The 27,465-nt window shown below is 40.5% G+C and overlaps 2 protein-coding genes across 4 annotated transcripts; one reads left to right on the top strand and one right to left on the bottom strand.

The window, feature by feature from the left end:
* Window positions 1-8,672: 8,672 nt before the first annotated feature.
* On the bottom strand, window positions 8,673-11,941 carry LOC137274593 (uncharacterized). The gene is made up of 3 exons (XM_067807865.1): window positions 11,715-11,941; window positions 9,995-10,112; window positions 8,673-9,102 (listed from the first exon to the last, which is right to left on the bottom strand). Exons 1-3 carry the CDS (start codon window positions 11,758-11,760, stop codon window positions 8,931-8,933), a joined length of 336 nt encoding a protein of 111 aa, XP_067663966.1. The 5' UTR covers window positions 11,761-11,941; the 3' UTR covers window positions 8,673-8,930.
* Window positions 11,942-12,936: 995 nt separating this feature from the next.
* Window positions 12,937-27,434, top strand: LOC137274591 (uncharacterized). Of its 3 annotated transcripts, none has more exons than XM_067807864.1 (7): window positions 12,937-13,008; window positions 20,346-20,659; window positions 21,038-21,156; window positions 22,193-22,302; window positions 24,595-24,777; window positions 25,362-25,473; window positions 25,769-27,221. In XM_067807864.1, exons 2-7 carry the CDS (start codon window positions 20,367-20,369, stop codon window positions 26,725-26,727), a joined length of 1,776 nt encoding a protein of 591 aa, XP_067663965.1. In that variant the 5' UTR covers window positions 12,937-13,008; window positions 20,346-20,366; the 3' UTR covers window positions 26,728-27,221. The 3 variants fall into 3 exon arrangements, with proteins under 3 accessions (XP_067663965.1, XP_067663963.1, XP_067663964.1); XM_067807862.1 differs by lacking the exon at window positions 12,937-13,008 and adding an exon at window positions 14,385-14,661 and having other exon boundaries at window positions 25,769-27,225; XM_067807863.1 differs by lacking the exon at window positions 12,937-13,008 and adding an exon at window positions 14,484-14,661 and having other exon boundaries at window positions 20,351-20,659; window positions 25,769-27,434.
* The last annotated feature ends 31 nt before the right edge of the window (window positions 27,435-27,465 follow it).

Raw genomic sequence — 27,465 nt, 5'->3', positions numbered from 1 at the left:
GTTAATTCTGCTTAATGTGCAATATCTTCTCACTTCTAGTTTGCCTTTTTTGTGAATGCCCCAAAATATGCCAAAATAGCCAAATTATACGTTACAATGTGCGAGACTTTGAACTCTACATGTCAATGAAGCATGTAAAACTGTGTGAATAAATACAACTAATTATTCTTTAAATGTTTAAGGTCGCATGTTTAGTTGCCTTTGAAAACACACACGAAGGATACTACCTGTCTGATCAATTATTAAAAACGATTCATTACTAGATATCCAATATTATTTTTATAAATATTCGTATACACATAAAATAAAAACATATGGCATTTGAGATACATTTTGCGTATTTTGCGAAAATACGCCATAAATCTATAGCTCTGCATGTTTTGTACCTCTACCCATACCTACTGTGTCTAAATGGCGGTGAAGTTGGATGGTACAATGATTATAGTGCGCTTCTGTTGCAAAGTTCAACCAATGCCTGATTGGGTCGCATGTTACGATTTACATTTCTCTTAGATTTAGATTTATTAATGTCTGTTACAGCTATGGAGCCAGTAAGTAACATCCATTGACATCTATAATATTGTTGGGTTTTTTTCATTTACAGACTTCATCATGGAAAGCAGTTAAGTGGGAGATGACATTATCAGAGTAGCCTCCCTTTCTCAAACCGGTGCACCGGCGCCTGTGTAATACCGCCCTATGATGTAAAACGTTCAACTGTTTACTTAGTTTTGTTCCTTTTTGTTGTTGCTTTTGTTTGTTAGGGGTTTTGTATCTATTGCGGTTTTCCAAGAAACCCTGGGTTTGAATCATATTGACCATCAGCGTTATTTCTTTACGTATGCAGTGCCAGAAAGGAAGCACAAGATACTAATTTCATGTGTACAAACAGATGTCCCAAGACGAATACAAAAGACATTTTGACGACATCTCGCCTGACAGTAGGTTGAGACCCGTTAAGATCTCGGGGTAGAATAGGCCTTCAGCAACCCATGTTTGCCATAAAAGGCGACTGTGCGTGTCGTAAGAGGCGACCAACGGGATCGGGTGGTCAGGCTCGCTGACTTGGTTGACACATGTCATCGGTTCCCAACTATGTAGATCGATGCTCATGTTGTTGACCACTAGATTTAGCTAGATCACTAGATTCCAGACTAGATTATTCACAGACCGCCGCCATCTAGCTGGTATATTGCTGAGTGAGGCGTAAAACCTTCGGCAAGGGACTACATATGCGTCTGTTGAATGTGCAACAAGGATATTGTAATAAAAGTGTTCACCTTCTTACGCAATATAGACACTATGGTTTGTATTGTATCCAGAGAGTTGAGAATAAAATTCGAGGGCGAAAATGGAAAATACAATCAGACTCTAACATGTCTATTGTTTGAGTGTTGTGATCTGAATCCTTGAAACGCCGATAGTAGTGTAGTTCAAAAACTGTACTCTGCGTCGTACTACTGCATCTGTACGCTGTATTTCCCAGCTGTTCCTTACCTCGCGTGACAACAACATAGAACATCGACTGGAGCGAAATGCTTAGCTCTGTGACGTCAAAATGTTGACATGCAATCTCATTTCTCATATATCATATGTTCTACCCTTGAATGCCAACTGCACGTTGTAATCTTGTCACATATCTCCTGCAGCGCGTATTCTCTGGCACGTTTATATTAGGCTTCTGCGGAGGCCAAATTATGGTGAAAGAGTTTATAATTCCGCCTGTCATGTAGTTGTCTTTCAACGACGTCAAGGCAGACATGCATAATCATCCTGACAGTAAACAGGTACAGAGTCGAACAGCACAATCGCCAGCATTGCGTGATGCCCATTCTGATAGCATTGTTTTAAGTTCCCATGGGACCTTTTCATTTATATCTCTGAACCATCTGACAGCCTCTGTAATCTTTTGAACAAATCGTCTTTCCGGGAGGTCGAGAGTTTGAGAACCGACACTTTTTCGACTGCCGAACACATTGGAGGTTAAATGTCCGAAGTTTGCCCTATTTTATGTTTTCTATCGAAATCGTGTGTGTAATTGCGTTGTTTAATTTGCAAGTGCTCCTTGGAACGTTTTGTATTCAATAATGAGTTTTCCAATGATTCTTGGCGGCAAAAGAATTGTTGTTAGTTTTGTTTAGTCTTGTTTCAATTAAACCGTTAAGCTTTAAGCAACTCGTGAAGATCCTGATGCTGAAAGATTCGGGTCTTCAGTGACCCATGCTTGTGATAACGGGATCGGATGGTCAGACTCGCTGACTTGATTGTCACATGTCATAGTATTCCGTCTGTGTAGACCGATGCTCATGGTGTTATTCACTGAACTGACTGGATTATTTACAGCCCGCCGTCATATACCTGGACTATTGCTGACTGTGGCGTTAAACAACAAAAAAAGAAACAAAATGGGAGAGAAACAGAGTATAGTTAGTTTGGTTCTTTCTATTATTTTTGGGTGGGGTTGTGATGCAGACAGGATAATGTAGCCTACATGGTGTATTAAACACGTGTATACAATATTAATATTATTAAGTAGATATAAATGAGAACACATGACACTTCACGCATTAGCCAAGAGAACAATAGAACCGGAAGCTGCAGTTGGTCGAGTGAGTGAGTATAGTTTCACGCCGTTTTCAATAATATTCCAGCAATATCACTGCGGGAAACAAGAGAAATGGTCTTCACGCTGTACCCATGTGGGAAATCGAAGAAGAAAACTAGTCTATCCCCCTGTTATTCGAGTGAACACTTCAGCCATTATTTCTTTGAGTGGCATTTAGAAGTTGTTGGGATGAACACTCTGGCAGTTCTATGGAGTACTTCGTTTGGTGAGGATGCTAATACTTGCTTCATAACAGAATTTGCATCTAGACGGAACATGTTTGTAATAAGAATACACTAAAACTACCCTTATTTACGTCAACCATTATCATATCTCACATTCCTTCTATGTAGTAATAGGGTGCCTGAGTGGTACTTTTAGGTTAACAGTTACCTACGGGTACCCATTCACTGCCGTGCGACATTGTTTTTGTTTGGTAGTAGTAGTTGTTGTTGGTGTAGTCAATTCAATTGTTTATTCAGCGCATGTGAGGCCTCCGGTCCGTATACCATAGGATATACAGGCAAACGGTATCGTTCTCGTTGTCATCAGCTGCTGTTCAAGTAGACTTCTGTGCAACACTTGTTACAGCTTCCCCTCGGGTTCGCTTCCACAGGGGTGGGCGGCGCCGTCCGGTCCAGGTTGCACTTGAATGGTCCTTGGCCCCGGGTACGGGTGATGCCCAAGTGTAGTAGCTGGAGCTGTCGTACTCATGTGAGGATAATACGCTGGCGGTGGGACAGCCGCTATTGTGTACGGGGGTGGCTGCACGATGCCTGGCCCTGCAGGCATGGTAAAGGCTACATTACGACGGTCCAAATCAATGAGTGCGACTTATATGATTTTAAGTCAGTAACATACAAAAACATACGAGTATCTCGTCCCGGTTGTTCAAATGGAGCGTTGACAGGTGTATTTTTAGACAGAAGGCAAAGGAAATAGCTTTGACACGACATTTCGTTTCAGTACGATATGGTTAAAGCGGTCGCTTTTCACGCTGCAGACCCAGGATCGATTACCCACAAGAACCCGTACATTGTGTGAAGTCTATTTCTGGTGTCCCCAGCAGTGATACTGCTGGAATACTGCTAAAACTGGCGTAAAACCATACCAACTCTCTCACTCACCCACTCACCCAGTACAAATAAGTTCCGTCTGGGGAAGGTCGTTTTCTTAGCTATTGTTAGGGGTAGGTGCCTCCAGTTTCCACATCGTGTACGAGACGTTGTGAGGATATCATGAAATGACGTCAACAGTCATGTTTATATTACTTAAAGGCGGTTGTGCGATTCAGATTTTAATAGAAGCACGTGGTTATGAGTGAGTGAGTATGGTTTTACGGCGCTTTTGGCAATATTCCTGTTAAATCACGGCGAGGAACACTAGCAATGGCTTTACACATGGTACTCATGTAAAGAATCGAACCCTGGTCTTAGCCTGATGCATTAACCATGAGGCTGCCCCCATCCCCGCAAATGGCTACGGATCACCATCAATGATACAATGTACTCGCAATAACGGTTACTAAACAGGCAGCCAGGGGGCCTGAACGACTATTGTAAATACATCCCCCACCCACGAGGTGTACGAAACACAGTAGCACCTGCTTCTATGGCAAATGATCGAGGTGACCGCCCCCTATGTGGACACATATGGCGACATGACTGTTTGGTGTTGCCTACCGGAGCTAGTGGTCTGTGTGTTTGGGCTCCGACGTGGGTGCACTGTCCCTGACCGAGAACCTCGGTTCGTTGTTTTACAAAAGAAGTAAGATGTTGCGCCGATGATGACACAAAATACGATCAGGCCTACCGTCACACCGACAGCGATCCAGGTATAACTGGGTAGGAAAACAGACACGAAACTATGACACAATCTCTCAATCTATGCTCATTTACGTCCCTCTTTAACCTACATTCTACATTCCAATTCTCATGTTAGTCAATACTTTCACTGAGTCTGTGAATTGAGCCAAATCTACAAACTGATTAATTTTGATATTTTTCAAATAGAACGGAACTAAATCTCATCCAAATACCTTTTCTGTGCCAGCAATAATCTGACAAATGTAGTATGTATATCGGAACACTTTACACGTTTCATTAGGGATAATTAGTGTGTTATCAGTTGAAAACGTCACTCACACATTCTTTACTTCCACTGTAGATGAGCCGGACGAACAACATTTGTCCTCGTACACGCCACAGCAGATCTCATCACAGTAGTAGATGTTATGTTTCCAGGACCAGTGCCAGGAATCCCAATACGACCTCGAACAACTGATTAACCCAGCTGTAACTACAGACAAAAACGAAACTGTATATTGAAAAAGGAGACTGTATATTTGAACAATGTAAAATAATCGAATTTGGGACCAGTCACATTAGGATGGAGATAAATGTGCGCACGCTAACACACACACACACACACACACACACACACACACACACACACACACACACACACACACACACCAGAGTTCTCTGCACACTACTTTATTGTTCTTAACAAAGATAGCCAATGAATTTCACAGTGATGTTATCGCCGATCATATAAAGTAACGTCGTTTAAAAGTGACACTGGGATGATGTCGCAGTGACATATACTGTGTGGAGGAGAGCTAGTGACATATACTGTGTGGAGGTGAGCTAGTGACATATACTGTGTGGAGGTGAGCTAGTGACATATACTGTGTGGAGGTGAGCTAGTGACATATACTGTGTGGAGGTGAGCTAGTGACATATACTGTGTGGAGGTGAGCTAGTGACATATACTGTGTGGAGGTGAGCTAGTGACATATACTGTGTGGAGGTGAGCTAGTGACATATACTGTGTGGAGGTGAGCTAGTGACAAATACTGTGTGGAGGTGAGCTAGTGACATATACTGTGTGGAGGTGAGCTAGTGACATATACTGTGTGGAGGTGAGCTAGTGACATATACTGTGTGGAGGTGAGCTAGTGACATATACTGTGTGGAGGTGAGCTAGTGACATATACTGTGTGGAGGTGAGCTAGTGACATATACTGTGTGGAGGTGAGCTAGTGACACATACTGTGTGGAGGTGAGCTAGTGACACATACTGTGTGGAGGTGAGCTAGTGACATATACTGTGTGGAGGTGAGCTAGTGACATATACTGTGTGGAGGTGAGCTAGTGACACATACTGTGTGGAGGTGAGCTAGTGACATATACTGTGTGGAGGTGAGCTAGTGACATATACTGTGTGGAGGTGAGCTAGTGACATATACTGTGTGGAGGTGAGCTAGTGACATATACTGTGTGGAGGTGAGCTAGTGACATATACTGTGTGGAGGTGAGCTAGTGACATATACTGTGTGGAGGTGAGCTAGTGACATATACTGTGTGGAGGTGAGCTAGTGACATATACTGTGTGGAGGAGAGCTAGTGACATATACTGTGTGAAGGAGAGCTCGTGACATATACTGTGTGAAGGAAAGCTCGTGACATATACTGTGTGAAGGAGAGCTCATGACATATACTGTGTGATGACAGATATGACATATACGGTGTGAAGGAGAGACAGAAAGACAGATTCGTAGGGACTAATAGACTCTGAGAGACAGAAAGACTCATAGACACAGAGATCACATCCGGAGAGACTCATAGACTCTGAGAGAGGAGAATCGTAGACACAGAGATCCGACTCACAGAGACTCATAGACACAGAGATTCAGATGCACACTTTCTATACACCATGAGAGATGACAAAGGATATTTACTGAGTTTAAAGGAACGGTTTTCAGACATTCTCATGATTTAAAACGTACCTGGTACAAATAACACAAGGAACAATCCAACGTTTAAGGTTTCCATAAGTGTAGAGTTTGCCAGTCCGACATGACAGGTACGGGCTACACTTGTATATGGGGACAATACCCCGTCAAAGATAGACAGGTTCACATTTCGTTGATTTCGTTGATTACAAGACACGCAGTACACAGTCTGGCACAACATCAAAACTCGCCCGGCATGGGTGTTCGTGTTGCAATTACTTTAAGTGTGTCATGTTTACTTATATAGATTCAGTTCCCCTTAGTTACAGTAGTAACATCAGTACAAGAAATTTTGCATATCGGTTTGAATACTTCCAGCTAACCGTAATACATATGTACGTCCTTTCAGTATCTTAGACCATGACTGCCAACATTTAACAAAAATTGTAACAATACATACATGATTCAAAATTACTGGAAATGTTTCCCATTTCACGTAATGTGTTTGCTTACTGTGTAACCCCGAGCTGAGCAACAACTGATGCATGTGACGGCGATCTGAACATATTCGTGTCTGAATCATCCAGTTACTGACGCTATGGCATCGGTCTAACCAAGGTAGAGAGGATACGTATTTGTAACTGACCGTCAGCTTTCTCATTTACCCACCTGTATGCACCGTGAGATGAAGGTGACTTAGGTGTAACTCAAATGGCACGATGCAAAACTGTTTGCCAAATCGACGGGATAGGGACATTCTCACGATCTCGGATACCCGTCCACTGCAATTTTTATCAAATTTCTACAACGCGAGAATGCGACAGGATGTAAACCCTCGCAAAATTACGCAATTCCTACTTGTTAAGGTTGGACACACAAACCAAAACACGAATCGCGCGAATGAGACATTTCGTTTCCTTGAGTTCTTGTGTTCTCGGGTTGCCGCGTTTTCTGTGAGCCTCTCAGAAACAATGGGTCGGGATATCTCCAAAACGTCGAGATAGCATAATTGTTACACAGCGATCCCCATCCCCACAAATCAGCTTCATCCTGTACATCTTCTGGAACATGTGTACCGTCTGAGTTGTACTTCACCTGGATCATGTACACAATCCTAGCCACGAGTACCATCTGGATCATGCAGCCTCTGTGCCAAATTTATCAACTGGATCATGTGTACTATCAGATTCTGGGTCATGCTCTGCTGTGGATCACGTCGACCATCTCAGCCATGTTTACCACCTGGTTCCTGTGTACCTCAAGGGTCATGTGTACCATCTGAGCGAAGTGTACCGTCTGGGTCATGCTATACTCTGGATCACGTGTACTATCTGGGTAATGTACACCCTCTGAGCTATGTGTAACATCTGGGTCATGTGTACAGTATGTGTTTACCTGTAGTGTCTGAATCATGTGTACCACACGGGTCACGTGTACCATCTGGGCCATGCTCCCCTCTGGATCATGTACACAGTGTCTGTCAGGAGTACCACCTGAGTCACATGTACCATTTGCTTTATGTGCACCATTTGCTTATGTGTAATATCTGGGTAATGTGTATCAAAAGAATCTGGTGTACCATCTGGGTCATGTGTACCACCAGGGCCATTTGTACCACAAGGTTCATGTGTACCATTTGAGTCATATGTACCTCCTGGACCATGTGCACCATCTAGGTCATGTGTTCCACAAGGGTCGTGTGTACCATCTTGGTCTTTTGTATATCTGGGTCAAGGGTCATGTGTACCATCTAGATCATGTGTACCGAAACGTCATGTGTATCATCTGAGTCATGTGTACCATCAGGGTCATTTGTACCACAAGGCTAGGTGTACCATCTAGGTCATGTGCACCACAGGGTCGTGTGTACCATCGGGGTCTTGTGTACATCTGGGTCACGTATACCATCCGGGCCATGTGTACCACCTGGGTTATGTGTACCATCTGATTCGTGTGTACCATCTGGGTCTTGTGTACATCCGGGTCATGTGTACCATCCGAGTCATGTGTACCACCTTGCGTATGTGTACTATCTGGGCCATGTGTACCACACGGGTCATGTTTACCTTGTGGGTCGTGGTAAGAATGTGTTCCAGACTACTGCTTGTCAGACTTTCACCTTTTTGTCATGGTGGCTGAGAGCGTTAGTTCGCTGACTCCATACGTTTGAGATGAGATGTCTTTCTCTAAGAATGTGCTTTCGAATCCTGGTTCGTACTCATCTCAAAACAGGTACTAAAATATGTACTTTACTGTGACAATGTACTCCCACCTATAACTTATGCCTCATGGAGAAATGTCTTTGCATGAAGCAAGCAGCCATATTCAATATTTCCCCTGCAAAGCACCATTATTTATTCACAAAAATATCTCATAAAAGATACCACAAAAGTGCAGGTTTTACACGCCTTGTTTAAAACATATCACGGGAGACGTTTAGCGAATACAATTACAAAAAGGAAAGGGGTGTATGAACAGTCATCATGGATATTATTGTAACGTAACAAATTGTTCAGGCCATGTAAGGTCAAATGTATTTAGTCTTTATATGGAAGTAAGGGACTAATTAGCAGATGTTCGGTGGAGGAGTTACATGTGCACGATGGCTCCTTGCCTGGATGTTTGAAGGAAGTGAACTTGAGTGCTGGGCCTATTGCAAGCTTTGATGACGAACACAATGATCCCAACGAAGATGCAGAAGCCAACGACTCCTCCGATAGATCCGACAGTGACGTAAACAGTCGAAACGCTGCTTGGCCGACTGCGGACAGTATAAGAGAGCCCTTAGATATTGTCAAAACACATTGTTCGAAAAGATTAGAGAACTGTTTACAATCGGGCAAAGGTTTGATGCTAGAAAAGATACCGAATGGAGTGAAACCGGGATCGTAGTCGTGTAATATTATATTGTGATTACATGAAAGAGAATTTGAATGTTTATTCCAACGTTCTTGACAGATAACGCTAAATGTAAAAAAGGTCAATCAAAACGGCTGACTCCAATGTTACAAGAGATGCATTCCTGGTATTGGCACGACAGCAAGTCTTTGACAAGGTATAAATTTCTTTGGAGATGTAGATGAAAATAGTAAAATATATGGTAAAAGAGGCCGACGTCATAGTTGGATAATAAGGAAATATTAGGTATTTACTATGTCTTATAGATGAATTAGTTAATATCTTTTTGTGATGTCGTCATCCCACCAATAACATATCAATCACTCGCAGAGAAAGAGAGTGTAAATATGAAGGAAGGGGAATATTTCAAAAAGTTAGTTTTTTCCACTGAATGGTCTTATTCCATTCTACGAATAGTGATTTTGTGAGTTGAAATATCTTTATCTAGTATTATTCTTTAACCCAATCAAAATACCTGATTATTTATTATTTTAATGTATACGATCATCATATTTCTATGTCCAACATTAATATTCTTCCTCCTACAGCAAAGTTTCTTTCTTCTTCCTGAACTGTGAGAGACTGCGGCTTGTGCCCCTGTCCACAACAGCCCCGTAACAGCAAGAATACGCATTACTTATCATCCTTGTGTCCAGCTGGGGAATGAATGCCAAGCATTATGTCATATCTTGACCCTCGTTGATGGTACACAAGACATATCGGTTAGTGAGTGAACATAATCTCCAGTCACTTACGTGCAGCATTTAACAGTGTAGATGGTCCCACAACAGTACCCTAAGCAGTAGTAGGTCCTGTAGTAGGAGCGGGAGGAGGTCCTGATATACTGTCCACACGTCTCCATGGCATAGACACCTGTAACATGGTCATAGAGGTAAAACATAAGGTATACCGGGACAGGGTTTGTAGGCAGTCATACCAGAAGCTACATAGTAACAGTTTCCCACTATTACAGCGGTACCGTACCATTGTGTCAGTATGCCAGAATACAAGTGTTATTTAACATTGATCACTATTACAGCAGCACAGTGTCATTATGTCATTATGCCAGAATACAAAGTGTTATTTAACACTGTATCACTATTACAACAGAATGAAAACACTGTGTCACTATGTCAGCAACGCAGATACATTTAACATTGTGTCACGACAACAGACCCACGACAACCTTCTCCCAGTATACCAACAACACAGTCGAAATTACCATTCTTTCAGTAGCTATAGAAGCACGGTAACATTCTGTCAGTATACCGGTAACATAGTAACAGTGTGTCACTACATTACAACAGAAGCACGGTAACATTTTGTCAGTATGCTAGCAACACAGTTCTATTTAACAACGCGTCACTATTACAGAAGCATGGTAACACTGTGCGAATATACCAGCAACAGTTGTATTTAATGTTGTGCCACTACTAAAGAATCAAGGTAGCATTCTGTCAATATGCCAGCTACACGGTTATACTTCCCCTTCTGTTAGACTATTACAGCAGCATGTAACGTTTTCGTAAGCAGTGAATATTAATTCTGAAGAAAACAGAAGTACATATGTATATTTATGATATAGTTACTATAACTGCACGTATAACAATACAGAGAGGAGGTGAAGATGGATATTCTAGGAGCGAAGTAGTCAAGTGTTTAGCTCTAGGTGATCCACGGCTTCTGACTCCAGTTGAGAAACGCTCGCATGCGAAGTCCCCACAGGAATGTATAGCGTTTTGAAACAGAACAAGCTACCTTCTGAGAGGTGCATTGATCGATTTGAATGAGAGAGTGTGTGAGCATACGTTTACATCGCTCTTAGCAATATTCCGGCAATATCAAGACGAGGGACAACAAAATTGGGCTTCAAACATTGTACCCATGTGAGGAATCGAACCCAGGTCTTCGGAGTGACGCACGAAAACTCACTAACCAGTAGGTTACCCAACCACCCCTAAGGACTTTTTTGAATGAATGGGGTGAATATTGGGTGGACAGTAGTGTAAAGATTCGACCTGTTGTTCGTCCTAAAGTCTGTTCTCGCCCGAAAGACAAATCATTCTTATCAGCGCATCTTAACGTTACATGCTACCCTTTTAAGCTCCGATTTATTACGCCTTTGTAAGACGTTACCAAAGTGAAATTTCTCTGTCAACCCCAGTGTTTCGGTCTGGGATGGTATAAGGATTTGGATTACTAATATGGTTCTGTACAAACTGAGTCCGACTCCTGACTAAGTTTCTATGATAACTCTCCATCGCTTCGATGAGTCATATCCGATAACAAATTGTGGACATTTCAGATAGCCATTTTGTTCAAAATCGGAATTCACTTGAAACATATTGATCGTTAGCAATAAAAATATACTTACCCCGAAAAGTATTCATACAGAACGTTAAGGTTTTCACAATCCCATCTCACTGTAAATCCACTATTCTGTCTTACAATCTTGCACACTGAGAATGTTCTCACCTTGGAGGGTTAATACCAACAACCAGAGTAGCATCACACTCGTCATTCTCTAGATGAAGATCTACATGCATCCAACGCAAGCTGTGGGCCGATCAAACAACGGCGACAATGACGCCTCTCTTAAAGAATTAAAATTTGTACAGGAAAAGGGTCACCTTAGTCACGAGGCAAAATTATATGCGTTGGACTTGTCTTGTCTTGCCCAGTGCCTTTTTTATTCTCTTGTCTCATTGTGATCGCGCTATGTTGCTACAACGACAATTTATTTTCCATTCATTAACCATTAATCATTAAGCATTCAACTGTTGGTCTTGAGTTTTATTTGAAAAATGTAACTCAGCCCGGCCTCCTCGACGTTGAGACATGCTCTATTCTATACGATGGGGAATGTCATGTTACAGGGATTTGCTTTATTGCATAAAAAGGGGACATGATATTGGACAAACATGTAGCAGAGGTACATTAAAGGGAAACACGGGGGATAACACCGTGCCGAAATAAAAACAAACCCTTTTTTGCTCAATGAAACTGTGTCCCTAAACACATTATTGAAAATTGCTTTTGTAAAATGTGTTAAAAGATTGGGGTGTAATGTTCAGAGACACATAACTGCATATTTTCGCAAGACGATATCCGATACTCGGTCTGGGATGACGTTTATAGAGCACACTGTCATGAGGGACACCATAATATTTTTTGTTTTTTTCGAAATTTGTCGTTTTTGTGTGTTGTGGGATAGTTGTCTTCGTTTTTTCTGTCTTTGTTTTTTATTATTTGTTGTTATTTTCTTCAGGGATGGAGGAAAGTTATCTGAACAAACTCTTTAGAAGCACCCAGACACATGATCGGTAGACATATTCAAATATGCTCCAAACAATGCCTTATCAATGGTGTTTTGACAGCTTTAGAGTACCCCTATAGCCCATAGTCTGACCAAATACGTGTGTGCAAGAGTATAGAAGCCATTTCCATGGCGTTTCTACATTCTACAGAAGAGTGACACGTTCGCTTTCTTAACTGTCCGGCACTCCTTCAGCCAGTAGGAACAATAACTGACCTAGAAATCAGCCATCCATGTCGTATCTGATTAGCGTCCTGAATGGCGAAAGTATATATATATATATATATACCGATAGTATAGATATCAACCTCTAATCAAACCACATGCTTGGATGTTCTAAATAGATCTGGTATCAAATATTCAGTATAACAATGTGTGTTCATTCAGTTACAAACCAGTTAGAGGATTATGGCGTAGTCCGTACTTTCTGGACTGTGCCCCGGACTCGACACGGTAAGTACATTGTTATGGTAAATGTTTCATGCTGCTTGTATCGACGTATCAACACATAACATTTACAAGGAAAATAGGTTTATCCACCATTTTCATACAGTGTGTGTTACTTTAACTGTAGATTGTTAATTACGCCTTATTTGTGGTTGCTTCATAATAAATTATCTTCAAACTGTTGAATCTACGTCAAACATAGGTATGTATCAGTATACGATGATGGGGTGAGTGAGTTAATATTTATCGTCACACCGGCAATATTTCAGTCAAACCGTGACGGGAACAATCAATTATCATCAATAAATTTATAAATTAAAACTCTGTTGACGATGAACAGTAAAAATACTAGAATATCACAGAGAAGACAAACCTAGCATGTAATCATTAAAATGATATTATTATAGAAAACAATACGAAATAAAAATGGGTTATACATCACCAGCAAATAAAGGCTGACCACCATACTGGGAACCATAGGGACTTACATTACCTTTTCTACTTGGTCCCTAGCTGGATTTACATCATACCTTCAGGTATTGGTGGTTGTTTAGCAAAGTAGCCCCGCATCAAAAGAAAATCGGAATATCAGCGCAGTAGATTTTTTCTATTGTCACGAGAAGCTTACACGGCGCGATGTAAGTGCAGTACTGTAACTATGGCTTGTTGCTTTTAGATGTGAAATGTTTTAGTTCGATCATCATAATATCAGTCACTGGAATTTCTGGTCCAGAGTCAACTATTTACACACTGCCGTCATGATGCAATCATACTGAGTAACAACAAAGGCACACTCCGATAAAACGTCATATTGCATGCATCTTTTAAAATGGTATTGATAAATAGTTTGCAGAAAATATGCATCATGTTTCTGTCATTGTGAGACTCTCCCAGATGAAACCAAGCGACACGCAAGACATAAAGTCAATCTTCAAGTGCTGACCACAAATGATGCCAGTAACTGCGACAAAATTGAGTCTTTGAATGACTTTTAGGAGTATTTAGAAGTCCATCTTTACTAGGATGGACATGCGGTTTCGGAGAATGTTCTTACTTCTTCATCCATTAACACGTGAAGGTCCCGGGGTAGAATAGGCCTTCAGCAACCCATGATTGCCATAAAAGGCGACTATGCTTGCCGTAATAGGCGACTAACAGGATCGGGTGGTCAGGCTCGCTGGCTTGGTTGATACATGTCATCGGTTCCCAATTTCGCAGATTGATGCTCATGTTGTTGATTACTGGATTGTCTGGTCCAGACTCGATTATTTACAGGCCGCCGCCATCTAGCTGGAATACTGCTGAGGGCGGCGTAAAGCTAAACTCACTCACTCACTACGAGACAAAATCGTCCAATACCCATAAGAAAACTTAAAACAGTCAATTGGGCGATCAACAATAGAAGAGAACTGTTGTAAACAGGATGTACACGGCTGACTGATAATCGTGTACCGAAGAGTCAGGCACTGGTACATACGCTCATATCATTATGCTTCAACAGAATCGATGTTGAGTCATGCAGCGTGGTTATCTACACTATTATAACACATCGTAAACAACCACCCACAGTGTGTACACAAGCCTTGGTAAACACACGGTTGTAAATAGTCTCAAGTTTCGTTCTCATATAGAGAGTGACGGAATTGCAGTTGATAAAGGGTGAGTACTTTTCTGCCTATTCATAATCATTTGGCACATATTATAACCCATATATGATACTTTGTTAATCCAGTGAAGGGGCAATAATTCACAGTGGGACATTATGTATGCATGGTAACGAAGCTGTTATTAGCAATACTATTTTCAGACATTTCTCTTGTTGAATAGAAGACTGTGTCGCAAGGGCCAAGAACGATTGTTTTTGTACACCATGTCACATTGTGCTCGTGTGAGTATTTAAAAATACGTAAAAGTCTACGGATATATACTATATCTATACAACTATATATGTAGTATATAGTACTATATACTACAACAGAGAATACTAGTCATTAACTAGTGTGAAGACTAATGGGAAAACGTGATTCTGTATCTTGTAAGAGGGATAATGCAATATACAGTTTACAGAATGAACATGCACTTTTAGTGAACCTGATCTTTCCAAACACAAATGTCTGTTTAAATTGTTAAGTCAAAGAACTTTGAAACCAGTGTGTGTGTGTGAGAGAGAGAGAGAGAAAGAGAGAGAGAGATAGAGAGAGAGTGTGTGTGTGTGTGTGTATGTGTGTGTGTGTGTGTGTGTGTGTGTGTGTGTGTGTGTGTTTGATTTTTTTTAAAAATAAAATCAGGATCCGTATGAATAACTCTAAAAAGAGCAATGGCCATATTAACGCTATATTCGTTGCATTACAAAATAAATTCGACTTCCTAGTACTGTCTTCACATTCCTAATGTTGAATGTCTATGTAGATTCACAAACATTTCAGTGTAATTCAGTGCTTCGCAGAAAGACTGCTCCAGTTCTAGGAGCACTTGTAGGTCTGGGTGGGCGTCATGATGGTTTTTGATCGAGTCTTCTTAAAGATCGTAGTAAATAGTGGGTGTGTCAGTATTTGTGTGCAACAGTCTTTGTCGAAGCAGGCATTGATACACCGCATATCGTATTTCACAGTCATACAAAGCTTTGTTGCGAACAGTATTTTCATGACGCAAATCCACAGCGATATATTCATGTGATCGTGAGCGTTCAAGCGTATTCTATTTACGAAACTCACCAATTTAGTGTATTTCTATTAACATGGATTCAAACAGACGAGAAAGAAACTTGAAAGCTATAAATTTTATACGATGGCTATATTTCAAATGTTAGCTGACAACCCGTCCACTGACAACATGTTTCACCTCACATGAGACAAGACATGAGGCAAGTCCACAGTTGGGGTTTGTTTACATGCTGCCATGACAACGGCATAGCATATGCTCGTGTGTTCGTGACCTTTCTCTACCGACCAGGAAGTAACTGCTTCAGCTGTACAATACGAGACAGATATTCTGTTGTCTGCTAAGACGTAGCTCTTTACAACAGAGCATATTCTCACTGGAGCGTACAGCCCGGGCTGTTGAACACGCGATGTGGAACAGTTCTTTACAGAAGAAAAATTCTGTTACGCAGAATCTAAAATCAGTTACATATGTGCCATTCGGATGCATCGTAAGATCTATTTGCGAGCTCATTGTCTGATTTTAAGCGTAAATAACATGTGATCAATATACAGAGGTGGCGTTACATGCAAAGTAATCAGTATGTTTATCTGTCTAGGACTTTGAGATTTGAGAGCTAGGTGCATAGCATTCTCAGCAGGTTATTCACAATGATATGACAATATTGATTTTGGGGAAAATATAAACGATAATTACGATCATTAAATTAGCATTTACAGGTTTATGCAATGTCAGCAACATTCTTATATGAAGATAAGAATAGGTAATTAATTATTTACTAAATACCAAGACAGTTTATCTGGAGTTCCACTTTTTGTAAGAACTGACACAACAGAGGATAGAATGGTATAGAGGACTGCTTGAGTTACATTTACATTAATCATTTAATCATATTCCTCTAGGAGACAGATATAACATAACAACCTAGGTGCCATCATGTTATATATCGTTTATCTATTATGACTGCATGTATCACAGTATGTAAGGCAAAGTTCATTACGTAATATCCTAATGCCAGACACGTCACTCTTTCAATCAGTTACATTATAGTTATGTAAGACGTAAATAGTGTCTTGTTGTACGTGTCCGACATACAAGAGGCAATGCCCTTAATATATATGTTCTAATTCTATCCAATTCAATTCTTTGATTACAGTGGTCAAATGCAACATATATGTCATATTTGTGATTTCACTTTCTTAGTAAAACAAATTCTATTAGTTTTTTGGTTGAGTCCCATCCGGGATTCGAACCCGCACCCTCAGAGTCAGGCACCTAATCGCCAGCACACAAAGTCAGCCGCCTAGCCCGCTGAGCCACCGCGACCTCCACAAAAAATGAAAGTCGGACAACTAGTAGTCTAGACTGCGTACTTTGTGTACCCCTCTGGGCGGCTAGGCGGCTGACTTATATTGAATTTAGTTCTTGCAGTTGTTGTTTAAGAGTCGGTTTATTTGATATAAACATATTTTATTCCTAAATCTGGAAACATTAGGGACAAGTTATCCAACGTAGAATTTCCACTTTACAATATTTACATGCAGACCCGTGCCAGTTACGAACATATAATTTTCTGTTTAATTTTCCGTTGCTTATTAATCGAACGGTAACTGTTTGATCAACATATGTTCATCGCCATGAACGCCTTTAACACGACGGCCTTTGTGATTGTGCATCGTGGAACCATACGTAAGTTGATAAATGTTAAGCCATTAATTAAATTATGATCGAAAAACTAAACTAAAATTATGTGCGCAAAGCCGAAATTATTTCACACTTGCCTGTCCGTATTTAAAGACCCATGCTGATCCTATCAGATCCACCCTGAAGTCACTTCCTGAATATTATTCATGGTATGCTGAAATAACATGTGAGTCTAGGGGAATGACTTGAAGTTTCCGATCATAACTGGCATAAGTCTATATATGTATTTTTAATTTTATACATCTGAAAAAGGAAAAGAATAAAGAAAGTATTGGGCAGTCAAAGAGGGAAAAGAACAGGAACACAACTTATATAATCACTCAAAACGTTTGATTGGTAAATGAAATTTTGCACGTGTTTGAAATCCTGTTCATTCTGGACTTCCAAGTAACCTTAATGCCAGTTTGACAAGAGAATCACGTTTAACAATACTTTAAAATTTAACATTAATGTCTCTCTTTGAATGTTGTACGGTTTACATTCTAATACGGAGTGATGTACATCTTGACAAGCATTTCCACAGTAACAGGTAACAGAATCTTTCACGTTGAAACGATACAGATCGTAGTTTAACTGACTAGTCATGAATCTCAAATTTGCTTGTGTAATAATAATAAATTTCCTAATTCTAAACGAGTAATCATAATGAAGGTACAGGCTGATCACAGTTTAAAGGCCGGGATCCAAACCTAAACACAGGGTGTCGCCTCATTGCCTTGTCTCAACTGTCTTTTGATACAAAGCAATGCACTATAGAAGTACATTCCATGAAATATCGCGAAAGTAACTAACTGATATTAAGTCATAGTGTAAAAAAGAAGACTCACAGCAAAAAGTATGCATGCAGAGAGTTTACAAAACATATGTTCTGAAAATATATTTCTCATTTCCAAATCCAGATTTGAATTCCCCCTCCCCACCACCACCACTACCACACACTCCCCTGACACAATGCTGTACAGGGCTAGGGTTGTACACTTGATGTTAATATCTCTTTACTGTGGATTTTATATTCAGAAAATGAGTAAAATGTGATGTTTCGTATGTGCTTATTAAATTAATCCCTTTCGTCATCACAATATGTAGTGGAGGGCTGACGGACATTTAATAATATAAGCCACATGTTTATACTAGTAGTAGAATTTAGTAGTTACAGTTCTGTCACTCATAGGAAGATAACATCTACACTACTTGGGAGTAGCTAAAGGGAGACTAATTGGAAACCCATGAGTGTCTCGGAGGTTTGGACACCGGCCTTTAAGTATGACTTGAAACTTTCCAATGAAGGCCGATTTATTTCGGTATCAGAAATATTCCATTATCTTAGGGAAAACAGGAATCATTGTTAGCTTTCCGATGGATATAATTAGATCTTGACCCCAACATTATCTGCAGATATGTCCCCTAAGCCTACAGGACGCTAACTCATTTGCATTTTATAAGATAGACAAAGCTGTCTTCTTTTTTCTTCCCGCTCATCCAGTCCTTCCTATGTGTCTTATAATATAGAATTCGCCGTGAGGTAAATCTATGAAGACCCGTAACTATTCTGGCAGACTGAAGTTACTCTAGGCTCTAGCTAGCATAAAGCTTCTTTTTCTTCGATTTAGAACTGTCAATAATAGTTTCTAGTGTGAAGATGTTGTCAGATGTTTTGAATCCCTTTCTAATTCGTGCTTGACATTTATCAGATATTTGATTGTTTTCACAGTATTTGGTTATTCGTTCATTAAGTATTTTACCAAAAACATTTTACCAAAGTAGCTGTTTATGGCAACGCCTCTATAGTTGTTTGGATCTGTTCTATTTCCCTTGCTATGTAATGGGTGAATGATAGATGTCGTCCAATCTTGTGGAAATCGGCCACAGTTATGTAGATCATTAAATAGCTATACTAAGTGCTCAGTGGTAGGATAAACAATAGCCTTAATGAATTCATTAGCAATGTTGTCCTCACCTGTACTCTTATTGTTTTCAATTGTTTGCTACAGGCAATAATTTCTTCAGGTGAGATGGGACGATTAAGGAGGGGACTGACATGTTTTCATCATTGTTAGTAGGGTGAATTCAGGTTTGTTGGGTCACTTTCTTCCTATTGTATACCGATTTGAAATGATTCATTTCATGTGGCGTTGGGTGGTCAAGATTTAATGTTTTTGTCTCATGTGATTGTCCTAAATGTTTCCAAATTTACGTGGATCTGACTGCGATAACTATTATAGTTTACGTAACTGATCTGTTTTGTAATTGTGACGTTTTCTCCATATTGTTCATTTGTAGCCGGGTTTAGGTATCAAGATCACTGCAGGTTTCAGCAAATATAGCATTATATGCCTCCACATTTTCCTTAGCTGCCTTATATTCTTTATCATACCATTTTGAGGATGAATTTTATTGTGAACTGCTTTAGTACAGTTATGATGTTCAATTCAATATTATCAAATGCAATGTATTTTGGAATTTCTGTTAGAATATAATCAAAAGGGTATTAAACACCCGCCTTTCAATTCTTATCCATAAGGAAAAAAACACCACTTGACTCTATTCTAACAAAATGTCTAAGTCTGTGCTTACAAAAGAAAGCTAGTCCTCCTCTGTCCATCAGTCTTTCACCGTGTTAAATTTTTTTGCACATGTTAAACGCTACGTGCATATACGCGTGTTGTTAGTGTTGTTGTTGTGGCATTAGTCCAACCTGATGCCCGTTATATAGTTCCAAAATACGTCTACCTACTGAAGTATCATGCCGAGGTTCACAGACACCTTATTCAAAGACAGTATATTTGAGGAGAACAAAGCCCGGAGCTAGGCAACGCAACAACAAGTGACACTCTGTGACGTATTTTAGTACGGACTCGAACCACCAACGTAAACGATTTCTATCCACCAGACACATATTCCAGGACTAAGCATTGTTGTATTCTAGTTTTGAGTATCTTTATGATTTCCAGTACTCAGTATTTGACTATACTCCACAGTACAGAGTACCACAAGACAAGATGGCATCCCCTGATCGTGCAGCTTCGTCCATGTCCGACATAGTGCTAGAAGCGGAGAGCCAGCTGCCTGAAGACTTCAACCCCTGCGTTACCGACACCTTCCTGGCTGTTCCGACTGCAGGTATTGTCGTCGTACCTTGGAGGGTGTTCCAAACGTTCCCAGAGATTGTACATCATCAATTCCGGACTGTTGATCGAGAAATCGTGTACGACGGTGACATCAACATCCTCATGAGTGCTCCTTCGTTGACGACGTCGGACCGAGGGTATATGGAAGAACTTACACAATCGTGGTAGGTGTCTAAGCGGGAGTTGCAGATGAGACGTAGCCACGTGGCAAAAGCGTAAGCAATTCACCCCCCGACTTCGAATTCTAAGATTGGTACACTGTGTGGATCCATTTCTGATATCCCTAGTGGTTATGCTGCTAAAATGGAAGTAAAACCATGCTCACTCACTCCCTCACTCACTCACTCACTCACTATCACTAAAGTAGAAAGGGTTAGTCACAAAGTGCCCCCTTTGGAATATTTAGATTGCAACAACAAATTTTCATCACTATACAAAAACTGACACGCCAGACCTACACTTCGCTGTGAGAGGACTGAGAACGATGTCATTGTCAGCTAAGGATGATGAGCTTGTCACAAAAGACAGTTATTGTGTTACAGGGTTATCCAGGTTTCAACGGACGAAGAGCTGGACATAGTGACCAATCGTCTATCCACTTACCCCTCTCTACTGTGTGTCACCCTCACTATCCGCAACGTCATGGAAGACAACTCAGAAAGTACGTACAAAAGGAATATATGGGAACTGGTTTATTGGTGAGGGCGGTTCCCAATAATGTAATAGGGGCATTAGTACTCTGTTGATACCTCTTCAATCGTGATGTTTGAGTTAATCTATGAGCACAGATCCAACACTTGACCTTAACTTGGCAAAAGACACGACTCCAGTCTAAGTAAACTTAGTACCCCCGTTTGTTTCGTTACACTCCTCTACCGAGTAACAAAGCTAGGTAGGAGGTCGCGTCAGGTAACCTCTGAGCGACCTATGACCGTCCAATAAAACATAAGATGGCCGAGCGGACTTAACCAATCAGACAACCGCTACTGTTTAGGATGTTACAGGACTTACAAAATTCCCACGTCACTAACACTGATTCCACAACAAACGAAAATCCGCATAAACTGATATTTGACCAGCAGTAATACGCCTAGGACTATCTGATGACATGCTTACAATCAGCAAAGTTTTTAGCAAGGTGACATCCTTGAATACTGACAAGAAACGCAAATTTCAGCGACTGTTTACTCACTGTTCAGAGTGTTCCATGTGCATCACCTGGAAGCGATCGTACGGAAAATAGCATTGGGAATATTTCAGGTACAAACCTTTGAAAGGGGTATGTGCGAACACGTATGTGCGAATGACCGATTTGCCGATATGGTAAGCTGCGTTCTGATAGGTTACCTGACCAGGCCTCCTACTAGGGTTTGGTAGACTCAATAGAGGAGTGTAACGAATAATACTAAAACTACACGGACACTTCTTTTGACTGTAAACAGCACAATGGTGAGAGTGGGTGAAGGTTGTGTCATGCAGCTATGAATGCTCAATGACGGCAAACAAGTTGTAGTCAAGTATAAGGTCACATACCGACCAAAGAGCTGCTTGTCGGAAGTCACAGATCCTGTTAGAACTGGGAGACACAATCATTGTCTTTTTGCACCAATCCTCTTTGTTTAGAGTTTCAATCTGGATGAGGTTCATTCACTACTCCGAACTTATTAAGGCTAAATGAGATACTGTTTTGTTTCCAGTTCCCATGGTGATTTTCGTCAGCCCAAAGGCAAACTGCATGAAAATCCTCACTGCCAAATTAGCTGGGGTGAAAGAAGGATTCGGGAATGGCAAAAAGTTTGCTTTCGAGGTAAAAATACAGCATTAACGCCAGGGAGCTATCGGCTCCGTTCATGTTTGAAAAGAGATCCCATTTAAATAAGGAAACTGGTGGTTTAAATAAGGAAACTGGTGGTTTAAATAAGGAAATTAGATGAACGGGGCTATGGGTGGTGGGTTGTTACGTTGCAATGTAACAAGTTTGTACTAACCGACGGAACTTGCGATACATACATCTCCAGAAGGGACACGTGAAGATCCGGGAAAGGATGGGTCTCTAGAAACATCGAATGCTTGACAATGTCGTAAGAGGCGACGGGACCGGGTGGTCAGGGTCGCTGACCTGTTTGACACATACACCAAATGCACAGATCGATGCTCATGTTGCTGATCACTAGATTGTCTGATACAGACTCGATTATTTACAGAGGGCTGCTGTATAGCTGGAATATAGCTGAGTGCGGCTTAAAACAACAAACCAACCAAACCAATGTACGATACTGTATATGTAACTAGGGTAAGATTTTATCAACTCTGTTGCACTACCATGTCGACATTACACGTGGATCGGTCATCAAGCGCGTTAGGCTCGCTCCGTGCATGAATTGTGGAAGAGACAATCTATTCTCTCCCACATTTGATAGAATCAACCCATCGTGACACCAAAATGTATCTCCTGCACCTACCTATACCGCCTAATACATCAGCAATAAAACAAAGGATATTTTCAATACGATCTCGTTTCTGCGATATCTGATTGCACAATTTAGCATGTTGCTTTGTTGCATCTGTTTAAGACCATAAAAAGTACCAAAATTAACTCCCAAAGGATCAGTTCCTCCTGACCTCCACCGGAGTATCAAATGAACATACAAACGCATTAGGCATCATGTGATGTCAAGGATGGGTCTGGTTATTAACGTTACGCAGGTGGAGACACTGATTTACATTACAAAACATGGTCTGCTCAAACAGTGTTCCGAGTTACCTCCCTTGCCTGTGTCACAAATCCGCGACTGTGTCTACGAATCCCAAGTTTGCTCCGTTTTGTGATATTAGGTTTGTTACTCATGGGTTACAACAAGTGGTATTTGTCTAACATCACAACCATGTGAAATACTCGTTACTCATGTATACGGAAGTGTATTAGTGCCACGGTGAAAAATGTTTTTGGTGTCACTAACTCACAAGCAGGACATACTATCACCTACCTAGGACTTAGTATCTCCTACGTAGGCAAAGACCATAGTACTTAATATATCCTTTAAAAGGTTCGGATTATGAAGTGCGGCGTAAAGCAATACGGAATTGCAAAAGATTGTCATTATAGGTTTTTTAAGTTTAAGGATATAAGTACGCATAGATTGCCACCGATAGACACGTCTGTGCACGCAGATTATGACTAATGTGCAACGACCTCTGAAATATCCAGGGTATAATAGAAAAATCTAACGAAGTGCAACATGTAACAGTGAACTAAGTGTAACAGGTAACAATCGTTCAAACTGAACGGGAGGCAGTAAAGTACAGTCGGTCCAACACAGGAAAAGTAATATGCAACAATTATACTACCCATCAACAGTCTAGACTGTTGCAATTAATCTGCATATGTACCAAGAAACAACTGCAAAAATCATGCAGATTAATTGCAAGAGGATGATTCATCAAACTGCTGAAAAGCATACCCAAATATCGTGCATGTGAACTGCTGCGTTTTGGTGTAAAGTTTTGATAAGAATTTGCCATTTTTCACCGAGTTTCATCATTTGTTGAACGCATAACAATAAGCTTGTCAACGGTATGAATTTGTTTAGTTATACATCAGTTCATGTGTAAACAGTACCTTTAAACAGTATGCAATTGAAATATTTTGCAAAATCTAGTTTAGAACAGTTGACTGAAGTACGCGGCTACATTTACACTGGTGAGTCTCAACTTCTGATGAGTAGTATAGTTGAACACACAAGTCTAATGGTGAAGGAAACAGTAGACTCTTAGAGTAAATGAAACACATGATAGTAGACTCTAATGGTAAATAATAGATAAAAAGATATTTCATGGTAGCCCTAATACGCGTATCTCCTATGTAGGAGATAATGAGACTAAACAGATATTGGTGGCCCTAATAAGCTTGAGTACTTGTACGTTTATGTTATTGTACCCATGTTGACTTTAGAACAGGTAGCGTAGGAAAGATTAAAATGTTCAAATATGTTGTAAGCATACGATTTGAACAACGCAGGTGAAAGTATTTTAATCATTTCATTAAATACCCTCCAGGAAAACGGCAGATATCAAGGGTATGTTATTTTCCTGCTTACAGCTTGACCTCGGTCCATCGTTACAACAGTGGGGAAAGACAGTCTTGAGAAGAGAGTTCTTGAGCGTTGGCGGAAGAGTCTGTGTCACGAGTGGCGCCATCTTTAATCACGTGTTTGATTGGAATAATATACTGGGTTGCGTCCCTTGCCTGCCGTGTGGCGTAATAGGGTCATCTGCTTATCGGGTCAGTTGGAACTGGATTTGTTTTCTTTATGAAACAAGTGTTGAAAGATGTATACGAAAACATTATATAATGTGAGTCATAGCATAATGTGTCTTAAACCTAATTAAACATTTTGCAACCGAGCAGTTGCCACCAGCAACCTAAATTAACGTTTTGTCTCTGATTATGTATAATTGGATTGTACAATAAAACCCATTTAAATGGAAAAGAAGCCCCACGTAGACAAGAGATTCAGAATCTTAACCTGGTGGAAAACTAGAATTGCTTCATTTTGGGCGTTCGCATTGCAGGGGGCTAGGTAGTAGGGGAAATAACATGGTTCAGGGTCTGTGAGATAGACTACCAGCATCCGTCATCAATTCTTAGTGCATTAGAACCGATGTCCTGCCTAACAGTTCATTTTATTATCATGTAACACGTGACATAAACCATACGTAACATGAAAAAAACGCATTACTGGAAAACTTGGGCTCATAACCAGAAGTAAGTGTTTACAACTCACAAATCATGTAAAATACTTTCGTTCTGCTAGCATTTTTCTTCTTTTTCTTTAGTATCCTCTCATTTTCTGACGTTTCCTCCAGATTCACAGAAAGATAAATTACCAAGATGAGATCCTCGATACACTACAGGACATAGTGATCATGGGAACAAAGGGTCTTGAGTCGTCCACGCAACGAGAAGCTGTGTACCTTTGTAAGCTATACTTCACACACTCTGAACTATCACGTCATTTTAAAAGAGGGCCAGCCATCGCTGTCACTTATGTGTATCTGACATGTATCGTCGTAGATTCAAATCTCGGAGTAAATGTCTTTGTTAATGCCAAAGCTTTATAAACCAGTGAAAGAGCTGAATTGCGTAACAGGCGAAAAAGATTCCATTGAAAAGAAAAGGCATGATAGGTATGTTTCAAATCAATGGATCACTGTACAGTCATTGATGACACAGGGTGATCCCGCGAGATCTAGATTGTTGCTTTGTTTTTCAGTGATGCAGTGGATTAAGGTATTTCGACTGTACTATTGTATGGATTGTCGACGCAGGATGCCTCCATCCGAATCTGAAAGCAGGAATGGACCCTTCTGTGCTTGCAATGTCAGAATCACATACTCAACTGTCTTCGGGAAAAACAAAGTGGCTCCTCTGAACGTAGGTGAAGACAGTCATGGTGAAGATACAAATAAGTCCGGCTCAGAAGTAGGAACATCACGGAGATCATCATCAGTCGACGGGGCAGCAACACCAACAACAATAGACACACCAACTGCAATAGCAACGCAGAAAGTTCAGAAGCAGCAACAAGACAACAATGGTGTTTCCAAAACACAGAAGACCAAAGGTAGAAAACGTGATTCTAAAACGAAAAAGGTCGTTGATGACAACGGGGATTCTTTTGCTCCTTACAGACAAAAGAATGTCGGTCGGGCCATAGCCAGGAGGAAGAAATTGATAACCCAACAGGATTGGAATTCGACTGACGTAGAAATATCGATGAACATATTAAATACGAGAGCACCAGGCGGTGTTGTTTCATCTAAACAAGCGGTATTCAAATATCCAAAGAAACGAATTCCCCATCATCAAAGGAAACCGGCGCAACGCAGAAGGAGCTCAGGGTTTGTGGAGATTCAGTTAAAGATGGCAGAGGAAGGAAATGGAGTTGAAGAAGACGAAGCCAATGTGGGTTCATCAGAAATGACCTTGGACAACACACATGTTGATGGTGAAGATGGCAATCTCAACGACGAAGATCACGTGGAGGATGTCGGATTCCTCTTCGTGGACACTGACATGAACGAACGGTTTGAGAGAAATCCACTAGCTCAGACGGATCTCCAGCGTTTCCTTGCTTATGACAAGGATCAGAAAACAGGTACTGTTAATCCTGGATTCAGTGTGAAGCCCATTTTAAAACAGCCAAAGAAAAATACCGACAGCATTGCTTGAGACATTATGTCAAAACTGTAATGTGTGTTGCATTATACAAGTGCATAATCCACAAGACGGGGACGTCAAAAAGTAAAGGACTGCCGTGCAAACGAAGTGTGCTCTTGTAAACTGAACTTGGAGGAAGCTGTTATAGACCCTTAATATAACATCAACAAAACATCGTTTCACCTTTTCTATGTTCCTATTTGAATAGCGAGAACGCGGTAATTTAACCATACATTTAGATGGTGCTGTCCATCTACCGCTCTGTAGAGCACAATGTATGCTTGTTGATGCTATTTCGTCTTAACAAGGTTTCAAATAGCTAATGATAAGAAGTATTGAGTATTGAGGACAATACGCACTGATATTGTCTACAGGCAGATTATAGGCTACTTCAGTAGTTATCCCAAAACTTGACGTGCCTTCAGAGTGACGCTATATATGCATCCATTCTCTTAAATGTATGTAAAATATGATGGATAAAATAAAAATGGATCTCTCCGTCATAATGTTGGTATGGTCATCAGTGTTGTAACCACACATACAATTATCAAGGAGATAAATATGTCAGACAGGATATTTGATCAAGGGTAGAAATCACAATTTCTCTAAGCAAGTATGTCTGCTCTCACAGTTGTAACGGTGATCCTGTACAGTATTCATTGAAATATCTCTTAAAGTATAAACTGTGTAAGATTCCACCAATATCATAGACTGACCCATTTTGAAGTCTTCTTCTTTGTTTTGTTTGTA

This window comes from Haliotis asinina, chromosome 2 (assembly GCF_037392515.1).
Source record: "Haliotis asinina isolate JCU_RB_2024 chromosome 2, JCU_Hal_asi_v2, whole genome shotgun sequence".
Lineage (NCBI taxonomy): Eukaryota > Metazoa > Mollusca > Gastropoda > Lepetellida > Haliotidae > Haliotis > Haliotis asinina.
Note: the sequence above shows the minus strand (reverse complement) of the source record. Positions and strands in the feature narration are given on the sequence as shown.

What these genes read in the sequence shown, in the direction of transcription:
- LOC137274593 (XM_067807865.1), bottom strand. Translation starts at nt 11,760, where the DNA reads ATGACGAGTGTGATGCTACTCTGGTTGTTGGTATTAACCCTCCAAG. An exon ending in GTTGGTATTAACCCTCCAAG is followed by an intron (nt 10,113 to 11,714) that starts GTGAGAACATTC and finishes ACCATGTTACAG; the next exon opens with GTGTCTATGCCATGGAGACG. An exon ending in TACACTGTTAAATGCTGCAC is followed by an intron (nt 9,103 to 9,994) that starts GTAAGTGACTGG and finishes TACTGTCCGCAG; the next exon opens with TCGGCCAAGCAGCGTTTCGA.
- LOC137274591 (XM_067807863.1), top strand. Translation starts at nt 20,367, where the DNA reads ATGGCATCCCCTGATCGTGCAGCTTCGTCCATGTCCGACATAGTGCTA. An exon ending in CATGGAAGACAACTCAGAAA is followed by an intron (nt 21,157 to 22,192) that starts GTACGTACAAAA and finishes TTTTGTTTCCAG; the next exon opens with TTCCCATGGTGATTTTCGTC. An exon ending in GCAAAAAGTTTGCTTTCGAG is followed by an intron (nt 22,303 to 24,594) that starts GTAAAAATACAG and finishes TCCTGCTTACAG; the next exon opens with CTTGACCTCGGTCCATCGTT.